Here is an 11,911-nt window from a genome sequence, read left to right on the forward strand (position 1 = left end):
TCAACACCCTCGATTTAGTGGGCGTAGACAAAGTTTCGAGTCACAAGGACTTACGGCTGATTTTTCTGCAATATTTTAAAATTAAGATGTGAGATCTTGGCCTTTTGTGTAATCTCAGCACAGGAAGGTGATAGAGAGTCCGTTCAAAGTCAGGCACGCTCAGCGACCGCGATGTAGTGTGGCTTGGCCCAAAAATGAGCAAAATCACATTTAGCTCATTTTTGCTCAACACTTGGCAGTATTTCCATAAATGCCTTTTGACATGTGCTTTTGGGGCCGCTACTCGGCGCAGGAAGGTTGTAGAGAGCTCATACAACTATCCACGTATTCGTCTTGACCAGACCTTTCAAATCAGACCACATTAGTTACGCTTTGACCTTGACATTTGTGCTTTACACACAACAAAGGACTTCATAGTTTTATATCAGGCATTAGACTTCATATAAAGTTGGCTTCATTAAATCTAGTCACACACTTGATAGATGTCACTGCTACAAATTTCAATTACTATGTCCGAACAATAAACCTCTTACATTCATTTGTACACACAATGTATTTGAGAAAAGCCATTTATGATGAGATTTTAAGTTTCAGCTTCCGATAAAAACACTCTGTAAATGAATGATTTTTAAAACTTTATTAACATTAAAACTATGTGCAAACACTGAGTTGACATTAAAAACACACTTAATAAATGGAACAAATACAAAATATATAACATCAAAAAACAAAAATGCTTAAATTGAATTGTAAAAATAAAGAAATATAATAAAAATATATTAATGTCCTTTTAAAAAAAACTATTTACATAATAACAAATATGACTAGTGTCTATTGAGGTGGGGGGGCATCGGGGCGAGAGATCAAAACTGCAGGATAAAGATGGGGTTGTTGTTGTTCCTCGTCCGAACCGATATGGCCGGTGACGTGAGGGGGAGTCGGGGTTGTGGTAGGGGAGACAGGTGCAACTTCAGGTGTTGCCAACGGAACAGAAGGGACATCGGGGATAGATGACAACAAACCAGGGGACACAGGATCGGGTTCACTTACTGACGCCTCCATCACGGCACTGACTTGGGAGGGAGTTGATGTCGGCGTCAGGGACAAAATGGAAAACTCAAACTCCGAGTCATGACAACTGAGGGATACATCAGGGGGAGAAAAACTAAAAGTAGGGTATACATGGGGTTGTGTTGGTTCAGATTCAGACCTTGGCGGAGTGGCAGTGGAGGGAGTTGAGACTTGCGTAGGTGAAACATGTGAGAGTTCAAAAGTTAGGTCATGGGGGGGACTGAGAGTGGGGGACGAGGAACAAACAACAGGGGAGACATGGGGGACATGGGAAACCTGTGGTGGTGAAGACTCCATCCCAGCAGTGAGACTGCTGGGAGTTTCACTTGAACTGGGGGACACCAATGCTTTTGGGGTTTTGGAAGGTTGTGTGGGGGTAACTTGTGGTGATGAAGAAAAAACCCGATGGAAAACCTGGGAAGGAGGGTCAGTGGAGTGTGGAGGGGTGCTGAGTGTGGAAAGCTGTCCATCTGAGGCCACTCTCTGTTTTATTGGAGTGTCTGTTATGGGAGAGTGAAAAAACACATGTGCAATGTGCAAGTTAGACATGACTGCCTAATAATCATCAATAATAGGATTTATAAATTTTAACAACATTTATTTATATTATCTGAAAACTTACGTTGTGTTTTGCGGGACTTGCTGGGAGTCCGGCGGACTATTTGGACAAAAGGAGAAATTAGTCATCTTTTACACTATTGATAAATGTGCATCATGTACAGCTACTTCTTTAAAGTATTGGCATTGGCATATAAGGTACACAGATCTAATTCAGTTCCTTATTTCAAGTGTATATTACACATACAAAGTCATAAATGGGGCCTTACCTGTCCACCTCAACATCCGTCCGGGGGTGAAGGGAGACATCACAGACAACCTTGTCTGTAAAAGTTTTTTCTTTGGGAAATAAAAAGTGAAATGTGTTAAAGTTTGTATTACGTAGTTCCTTGTCTGTCTGTCTGTCTGTCTGTCTGTCTGTCTGTCTATCTATCTATCTATCTATCTATCTATCTATCTATCTATCTATCTATCTATCTATCTATCTATCTATCTATCTATCTATGATCTCAGGGAACCTATACAATATCTGTTTGAAATAATAACTACCTTTAGCCTGTGCACTGGACGGCCGCTGGATGGCCCAGCTGAGGAGGGTCCCTCGTCGCCATCATCATCCTCCCGTTTTCTCTTTTGTGTATGAAATGGACGCTCGCTCGATGGACCAGCTGAGGAGGGTCCCTCGTCGCCGTCATCATCTTGAGTTCTTGAACTCATCTTTTTGGCAGTTGGTGACTCCTTGGGGAAGTCAGACACAAAAGAAACATTGATGTTGACACGTTAATGTTTGTAATGTTTATCATATGTTTCTTGATGCACGGGATACTAAAAAAAATAATTATGATGCCTTGTATGTCTAGTACATGTGAATATTTTACATTAAAGCTGACTTGACTGTATCTGTTGGAGCATTAAATGTCTGTTGGAAGTAGTAACTCAGACTTACAGGGAAGAGGGCCCGCCGTGAATGTTTTGGGCTTCTGACAACCTCCTTGGGACCACCTGCTGCCGCCCCAGCCTCCTCCTCCTCCTCCTCGTCACTGGTCTCCTCCTGTGACTCAGGGGAGTCGTGTCCGACTCCTCTGAGTCAGTAGACTCGTGTATGGTCACTACGTCCTCTGTCCCCTCCTCACGGGACTCAGGACCCTGTGGCTGGTGCTCCTCCGCCTGTGCCACCTGCTGCTGCTCTCGACCGCTCCCGGTGATTGCAGCCAGCATGAAGTCGTGGACACGAGCGGTGGCAGCAGGTGGCGGGTCGGCTTTGTAGAATTTTTTTGAGGTGGCCAGATCGTGGCACATTAAATGTGCCACATCACTGGCCTGTTTTTCAGTGGCACACTCCAGGGCCTAAATACATAAAGACATAAATACATACACAAATACATATATACAAACATACATGCCGGGAACCACGTTGTTGTACTCACGAGTGGCCATTGAACTTCTCAATGCGTTAAATGTGGGGGATGGCGCCGGAAGGCCAAGGTCCAGCCAAATACGTTTAAAATCTGACAGAAGTAGGGGAGCCCTACCCCCGGATCTGCCGGAAAAGACGTACTCTGAAGTCCACCCCCGCATTTTGTCTCTGCGGTCCAGCCAGCCCTTCAGGATGTCGTAGGTGGCACCATCCACCGGGACCCGTGCATCCCCAAATGTGCGGCGAGTCTTGTGCTCCTTCACCTGGATGATGACACAATGAGTAAAACACACATACTACATTACATTACACTTCTCCAAAGCAGCGGTTAGACCACGGCTGCAGCATTTGTCCAATATATGAAATGTGTTGTTTTCCAATGTATGAATGAACTATAATAAATACAGGAATGGAAAAGAAAACCCACATAAATTACATAGCACTGCCCGTTTTTTTTGGCCTCCAGCATGTCCGATGACCTCATGTTTTTAATTACGGTCACCCTGTGGCCAGTTTCCCCCACAATCTTCCCAGCGAGCAGGGCCAAGAAGCGTTGAATCGCTTGTGGTGTTTTGACAAACAAAGCTCGCTCTAAGAAAAAATACATAAAACATTAGCCAAAAAAAAAATTACATTTACATATGCAAAAAAAATAGTCATTCATTAAAACAATTAACTTTTTTACATGTGTAATTTTAAGTATAACACAGTCAGCATTTCAACTTTAATGACTTCACTCCAGAGAAAACACACACAAAGTGTACAGAATGCATTGTAACCTATTTAAACTCTAATGTCCTAACTCTAACCCTAACACACACATAGAGTACAGAATGTGAACAGTTCGTTAATTAAAGTCTATTCTCCTAACTACCTCTGGAGTCCAAACACAAAGTCTACCAGATGCATCCTTCTTTATTTAAAGTCTAATGTCCTACGTCTACAGTACACACACATCCACTACATAATGGGAACCCATCCGGACATAAGTACACTTACTGAAAAATTTGGGCAGCTGAGTTTTGGCTTTCTGGATGAAGTCCCGGTGCACCTGCATGGGGAGGACCTTCTCTGAAATGCATAGAATACAAGCAAAATATAACATAGAAGAGAATAGAAGAGAATCAAAATACTAAACCTTTAACATCAATAAAGAAGTGTAATGACATATGTAACCTTCAACATACATTTATCACATAATAGATAACTGCAGACATACAGTAAATGGGAAAGTCAATACATAAATGTGGATTATATGGGAAATATAGCTATTGTATGAAAATGAAAGTATTATTGCAGTCTACTGATTGTGCACTGACTCAGTAATGACCTTACCAGATTTCCGCCTTCTAACGGACACGACGTGTGTCACAACGGTGCCAGCCAGATTGCGGAGCTCCCTCGACAGCACATCCCTTATTCCGGACAAATTGCGGTCAGACAGGCGCACACCCTCAGGCCACGCTCTACCCACCCATTTAAAAAACTCAGAGGTGTCAATTAATTTCTTCTTGACAGTGGTAGGGGCCAGACCACGCTCCTTCCAGGCGTCGGCAGCTCTACAAAACAAAAGTTTGAAAAAGGGCCTATTCTGGTGATTTTACACTAAGGAACACAGCGTAGACACACATGATCATCTACAACATTAATTACGTAGACATTACACTTTCTTTTTACAACAGATGCCACTTAATTGTCATGACTGAGTATAAATACAGGGAGATGAAATGAAGTTTGATGCACCTTGAACAAAACATTACTTACTCGGTGATCCTGCTGTGATCTTTGAGATGCAGCAGGTCCCTCCTTGGCACCGAACCCCTGGCAGAGGCCAACAGAAATTGGCGCACTGACTGCACACGTTGTTGGACATTGGATGCCTCCTTGGTGGTGGCATGCCGTGTCGTAATTCGTTGCCGAAAAAGTTCCAAGAGTTGCTCTACAAAAATGCAGCAGGAAGTTTACATTATATTACATTACCCTTAGCAACTTCAAGTTATTTACAGGTTATTGGTTACAGTCCCTGAAGCAATGTATGGTTGTGTGTCTTGGTCAAGGCCACTTCAGGTATGGATCAAAGTGTAGGGAGAAGAAAGGGTAGGAAGTGAACATGCAAACATACATTCTTAAGTCCAACTCCCTAACCACTAGGCCACAACGTCCTCCGTTTAACAAAGACATGAATCTTTGGAGAAGTGTGAAGAAAAAAACCATTTAAATATATACCAACCGTATCCTGGAAGACTGTGTTCCTCTCCCGCCGCAACTGTCTCTCGGGTCCGCTGGTGTTTACGACGTGGTGGTGCACGCGTGCTCTTGACCAAGCGTGCCCTCAACACAGTGATGGTCATCACATGACGGCGGATGGTTTCATCTCTCACCCTGCAGCCAGGGCAAGAGAGGGCAGTGGCAGCAGTGGAGGTTGTTGGTGCTTCCGGGGCAGGGGGGGCATCCCGGCGGCCCTCCTCCTCCTCCTCCTCCTCCTCCTCAACCAAGTCCAGGGTGCTAACCATCGGTACTACTGGCAGTGAGGCACGCAGTGTACGAAGGTCCTGCAGGACCTTCTTTTTTAGGACCTGTCGCAACAGGTCCTTCCTCTGAGGCTCCTGATAAAAAAAATGGTAATAAGTGTTTAGAGATTATAGAAAAAAGAAGTACTGTCTCATCATGTCATATTTCTTGTGTGTACAAGTATATTTTTACAAAGCTCAATGCCTTGTAATGTCAGATATCTTGTGTGTGTATCTTCCCACAAATATCAATGTGTCAATTTCATCTTTCTTGTGTGTGTGCAAATATCTGTGCAAAAAGCTCACAGTCAGATCCTTGTGTTGGAACCGCAAGTGCTTGTCCAGACGTGCGAATTCCATGTTGCACAAGGGGCACGGTAACTTGCCTTTGTTTCCCCTGAAATAAATAAAGGAAAACATAAATGTAAACAATTGAATTCTCACAATAAAGTAGCATCAAATGCTAGTATATCACACATTGAGCTTATTCAATGCTGTCCAAAAAAACCTCACCGGCCTGTTGCAGACGTCATAAGGAGGCTCAGCTCCTCCTTATTTCTTATGCCATGACCCTTGTATAGGTGTTGGCGTAAGTAGTTGTACTTGTTGTGGCAAAGCTCACACTCCATTCTGAAAGATAAACTAAAATTACTTACTTATGTGATAACATACACAAAAAACAATGAAAATAACAACCAAAACAACAACGTTTGTGCAAAACCATGCAAAATCAATCATATATTTGGACCTTTTCAATTTTTAATGGATAACTTGCCTTTTTGGAAACGACTACAGTGTACTTCAGCATTTCAAATGTAATTACTTAAGTACACAGATAACACACACAAAAACTGTAAGGAATGCATTGTTACATATTCTAAATGTAATCTCCAACATCCACAGGCCACACAAAAAAGAGTAATTAATTGGAAGGAAGACTTACTTATTTATTTAGACTTAATGAATAATTGGGGCTTCACGCAAATGGTCTGTTTCACAAATTGTATTTATAGAGTATAATCTTGTAAACACACAATTCAACGATATAGTTTCAAATACAAGTGATGACATTATTACAAATGTTATGTTGATGACAGATGTTAGCAATCATTCACCTGTTTTTTCTAAATTGCAATAAAGAAATAGGTACCAGAAAAAACAAAATGTATAAACTTGAAAAGACATAAGTCACTAAAAGCCAGGGAGGCATTAACATATGATCATAACATTCTGAATAGGGAAGAAGTTTATGTCAGTGATGTAAAGTAAATCTAGCATATTATTCGTTTATTAAAATATTGATGAATTTATATAATAACTGTAATTTTAAGAAAATTCTTAAAAAATTAAATAATACATAAATACGTTACGGTAAGTTTTTATAAGTTAAAGATAATGACATGCTTATTATGTACATATACACTCGCGACGGACCGAGGAACCTTCGACAAGCACTTGTTTATAGTGGTACCGCATAATGAAACGGACTTAATGTTTACACACGAACACAATTACGGCAGCGAATTTTTAAATATCAAAGAGAGACATTTAATCGTGAGACGTATGTACGGTAAGTATTGATAAGTGAAACATAATCACCTGCTTATATAATTATACACTCGACGTAATGAGGTGGCATATGTGTGACAAGTATTTATGACGTTACGGTTTAATAGTTACCATTGTAGCATATTAGCTCCAGACGGACGTAAGCGTAATACTAACAAGTGTTAAACCTTTCACGTACTACGGCACGCGCCTTAGTGCATCAGAACAGCTTACCTCTCCGATGATTGTCGGCAAAAATGACTAAACACTGCAGCGTAATAAGCCCTTAAATACAGTGTAATAGCCAATTCTGATTGGCTGGGACACTCACACACCCCTAGCCTGCACCCCCAAACTGCATTAACATAAAAGGTCAAATGGCCTATCTGAGCAATAAATCTCACAGGAGGGTCAACAACACCCTAAACCCCCTGTGGAGAGCTACTTCTGAAATGTAAATAAGTTGCACTCCCAACACCTCAGGGGAGGGGTGTTTGCATAATTACCTGCTGCAGGCTCTTTGTTTTCAAGGTACAGGTTGGGACATGTAAGGTGACATGTCCCAACAGGAAAATAACATTTTCATTAAACACACATGGATATCAATGATTTAAAAGTGAGAATAGCCATTTCTTTCTACTATCTGTATTTAATAATTTATTACATTAATTTTAAAAGGACAAGCAGAAATAAATCATCACAACCACCAAAATGAAAGACAACAAAATTTTAGATTTAATAAAACTTTTTACCATACAATATTTCAATGTCCAGCATCATTATTGGACATTATTTAAAAACATGACATTTCTTTGACATGCCACATAACCATATCTACCTATGATTTCAGGGAACACCCGTGAAAGATGACTTCTAACTCGTGGCATGTCAATCACCATCACATCGTCACAGCAACAGACTGATCCTCCCCGAGGAATGGATGCAGGATTTGATATAAAAGTCAAAGGAGAAGAGGAAGGGAAAGATGGGGAACTCTGTGAAGGGAAGGGGGGAGAGAAGAAAAAACAAAGCAGAAAGGAGCACACTCGACAGACTGGTGGAGAGTCGGAGGTGGGGATGTTGAGGATGAGGGTAGAGACAGCACAGCGGTGGGACAAAAGGACAGCATCACAAACAACATGACATCCACACACTGGATTCAACATTGTATTGCAGCCTTGTGGAGATTGGGTGGTGTTTTGAGGATGAGGGTTAGGGTTTGGAGCAGCGTTGGGACAGCAGGACAGCATCCCAAACAAGATGACATCCACACACTGGATTCAACAGTTTACTGCAGCCTGGTGGAGAGTGGGTGGTGTGATGATGATGACATCCACACACTGGATTCAACATTGAATTGCAGTGAGCTGCTTTGCAATGGTCAAGACAACACATAAAGGCGGCTAGGAGTAGGGTTACATGTGATGGAAGACTGCAACTGGGACTGCTCTGCAATGGTGAGACAGCTACGATTAGGGTTTTCTGTGGTGGAAGACTGCTACTGCGACTGAGGACGTCCCTGATGGATTCAGCAATGAATTACAGTCAGCTGTTTTGAAATGGTAAAAACAAAACATCAAACCGTTTAGGATTACTGTTACCTGTGGTGGAACATTGCTGCTTTGACACAGTGCTGTTTTATAGGTCAGAAGAAGGGTGCGCAGGGCCCTCCTCCCTGCTCCTACATCTTGCCCGGGATTCCAGGACCGCAGGCCTGGTTCACCTCCAGAAAACGACACCATCCACGGCCAGAATCCGCGAAGAGATCCGCTTCAACGGACGTCTTCCTGTTCCACTACGACTACTCCAACCGCTGCTTTTCACTAGAGACGCCGTGATTGAAGTGTGACAAGCGGGAGGGGCAGCATGGACTGTGGCGTGTGCTGTACACGGCAGCTACACACAGAGCTCAGTCAGAGCACAGTCTTCAAACCGTGCGCAAAGCTGCTCAGGCACGTAAGAGGCACATCTTCGTCAGTGGGCCCTCAACGTCACACTGGCAGTCGCTCAGTGAGTGGGGCATCAGATGACATAGTACGCGTTAAACAGCGCATAGTACACACCTGTAGTTTAATGCTACTGGCAGGATGAACCAGGCAGGCAGACTTGGTTTGGGTTTAGGGTTACGTTCAGGTTATTGGTCTGCATCATGGTTACGTTTATGGTCAGGGTCACAGGTAGGGTTCATGTCAGGGTCACGGGCAGGGTCAGGTTTAGGGATAGTGTGAGGGGATTGCTGTCATCATCCAGGTCAAAGGCCAGGTCCAGGCGGGGTTAGGGTTAAGGGTTAGTGTGACGGGATTGTTGTCGTCATCCAGGCCAAAGGGCAAGTCCAGGCAGGGTTAGGGTGAGGGATAGTGTGAAGGGAATCTGTTGTCATAATCCAGACCAAGGGTCAACTCCAGGCGGGGTTAGGGTTAGGCCACACATGAGTGAGATGCAGCCTTACTTGATACCCACCACGGCTTAAACATATTTTAACACTAATCCTCCAGGAGCAGTACTTCTTACTGTTCATGACCATGGTGGCCTTCAAGGAAGGGAACTGTTCATTCTCCTTCCGCACTTCCTTCTGCATAATTTATTTACATAGTTTGCAGGAGGAGGAAGTCTTGAAAGATGACAGAGTTTGCAGGAGGAGGAAGTCTTGAAAGATGACAGAGTTTGCAGGAGGAGGAAGTCTTGAAAGATGCCAGAGTTTGCAGGAGGAGGAAGTCTTGAAAGATGACAGTTTGCAGGAGGAGGAAGTGTATTTTACACTTACAAAGGCAGCAGATAGGGGCCTTTCCAGTACGCCGTCACACACGTCATGGTAAAGCAGGCAGTCTGGTCCTCAAGAGTTTGTTTTTTGGGAAAAACAAAATGAGAGGTGTTAAACATTGAAGTTATTATTTCCTTGTCTGTCTATCTATCTATGATTTTGATTGTTGATATTTCTTTTTATGGAATGTTATGATTAATTATGATGTATTATATGTAATCATGTATTATTCTTACAGCCTGGTGGAGAGTGGGTGGTGTGTTGAGGATGAGGGTTAGGAGCAGCGTTGGGACAGCAGGACAGCATCCCAAACAACACGACATCCACACACTGGATTCCACATTGTATTGCAGCCTGGTGGAGATTCGGAAGTGGGTGCGTTGAGGATGAGGGTAGAGACAGCACAGCGGTGGGACAGCAGGACAGCATCCCAAACAAGATGACATCCACACACTGGATTCAGCAGTTTACTGCAGCCTGGTGGAGAGTGGGTGGTGTGTTGATGATGAGGATAGGGACAGCACTGTTGGGAAAGTGTAAGTACACGGACCCACAACAGGGGGCGCAAATGAACGGACAATGGAATAGGTCAAATAACACACTGTACTGTTGTGAATATGCACAACAAGGACAACAGATTACAATAAAGGACAAAGTCAAATTCACACAGGTGTCGTGTGTGCAGGCTCGAAGATAGGAGACGCCTCTCCAAAGTAGAACCGGAACCACACGGTTTCCTCCGCCACCAGACCCCGGGAATACTGGAGCCGCCAAGTCCCGAACTCCCAGGTGGCCAATGCCTCCGCGTGTCGGACCTGGTACTGCTGGCGAGGAATAAAGAACAGTTAATGGAGGGCGCGTTCGCATCCAGGAATCCGAACGGCAGGTAAGCTACCTCCACCTCTCGTTGGGAAGTTCTCTCAGAGAAATGCACAAAGTCACAAAGATCACTGTCAAACAGTTAGCTGAGTACGTTACCTTCTCGGTAGAAACGATATCTCGGCAAAGAGGTGGAGACGTCGTCCTGCTGATATACTCCTGCCGATCAGATGATTGGTAAAAGCTGTTGCAGGTGATGCGTGACAGCTGTCACCCTGGCTGCTCCTGTGAGGCGGCTGCTCCCTCTGGTGCCTGGAGCCCGCACTCCAGACAGGGCGCCCTCTGGTGGTGGGCCAGCAGTACCTCCTCTTCTGGCGGCCCACACAACAAGCACAGCGGCCAGCAGGACAGCATCCCAAACAACACGACATCCACACACTGGATTCAACATTGAATTGCAGTGAGCTGCTTTGCAATGGTCAAGACAACACATCAATCAATCAATTTTTTTATATAGCGCCAAATCACAACAAACAGTTGCCCCAAGGCGCTTTATATTGTAAGGCAAGGCCATACAATAATTATGTAAAACCCCAACGGTCAAAACGACCCCCTGTGGGCAAGCACTTGGCTACAGTGGGAAGGAAAAACTCCCTTTTAACAGGAAGAAACCTCCAGCAGAACCAGGCTCAGGGAGGGGCAGTCTTCTGCTGGGACTGGTTGGGGCTGAGGGAGAGAACCAGGAAAAAGACATGCTGTGGAGGGGAGCAGAGATCGATCACTCATGATTAAATGCAGAGTGGTGCATACAGAGCAAAAAGAGAAAGAAACAGTGCATCATGGGAACCCCCCAGCAGTCTACGTCTATAGCAGCATAACTAAGGGATGGTCCAGGGTCACCTGATCCAGCCCTAACTATAAGCTTTAGCAAAAAGGAAAGTTTTAAGCCTAATCTTAAAAGTAGAGAGGGTGTCTGTCTCCCTGATCTGAATTGGGAGCTGGTTCCACAGGAGAGGAGCCTGAAAGCTGAAGGCTCTGCCTCCCATTCTACTCTTACAAACCCTAGGAACTACAAGTAAGCCTGCAGTCTGAGAGCGAAGCGCTCTATTGGGGTGATATGGTACTACGAGGTCCCTAAGATAAGATGGGACCTGATTATTCAAAACCTTATAAGTAAGAAGAAGAATTTTAAATTCTATTCTAGAATTAACAGGAAGCCAATGAAGA

General features: G+C 43.8%; 1 protein-coding gene across 2 annotated transcripts; it reads right to left on the minus strand.

The window, feature by feature from the left end:
• Nucleotides 1-628: 628 nt before the first annotated feature.
• LOC117515217 lies at nt 629-10,508 on the minus strand. 2 transcript variants are annotated; one of them, XM_034175693.1, is made up of 14 exons: nt 9,869-10,508; nt 6,070-6,186; nt 5,863-5,953; nt 5,277-5,652; nt 4,811-4,985; nt 4,382-4,605; nt 4,046-4,117; nt 3,474-3,637; nt 3,057-3,309; nt 2,576-2,976; nt 2,179-2,367; nt 1,899-1,968; nt 1,694-1,729; nt 629-1,571 (listed from the first exon to the last, which is right to left on the minus strand). In XM_034175693.1, the coding sequence occupies exons 1-10, from the start codon at nt 9,982-9,984 to the stop codon at nt 2,957-2,959; spliced, it is 1,608 nt and encodes a 535-aa protein (XP_034031584.1). In that variant the 5' UTR covers nt 9,985-10,508; the 3' UTR covers nt 629-1,571; nt 1,694-1,729; nt 1,899-1,968; nt 2,179-2,367; nt 2,576-2,956. The 2 variants fall into 2 exon arrangements, with proteins under 2 accessions (XP_034031584.1, XP_034031585.1); XM_034175694.1 differs by lacking the exon at nt 9,869-10,508 and adding an exon at nt 7,339-7,514.
• Nucleotides 10,509-11,911: the final 1,403 nt, after the last annotated feature.

The sequence above is a fragment of the Thalassophryne amazonica genome, chromosome 8 (genome assembly GCF_902500255.1).
Source record: "Thalassophryne amazonica chromosome 8, fThaAma1.1, whole genome shotgun sequence".
NCBI classification, from domain to species: Eukaryota; Metazoa; Chordata; class Actinopteri; order Batrachoidiformes; family Batrachoididae; genus Thalassophryne; species Thalassophryne amazonica.

What these genes read in the sequence shown, in the direction of transcription:
- LOC117515217 (XM_034175693.1), bottom strand. Translation starts at nt 9,984, where the DNA reads ATGTTTAACACCTCTCATTTTGTTTTTCCCAAAAAACAAACTCTTGAG. An exon ending in GATCACAGCAGGATCACCGA is followed by an intron (nt 4,606 to 4,810) that starts GTAAGTAATGTT and finishes TTTGTTTTGTAG; the next exon opens with AGCTGCCGACGCCTGGAAGG. An exon ending in GGCAGTGCTATGTAATTTAT is followed by an intron (nt 3,310 to 3,473) that starts GTGGGTTTTCTT and finishes GTCATCATCCAG; the next exon opens with GTGAAGGAGCACAAGACTCG.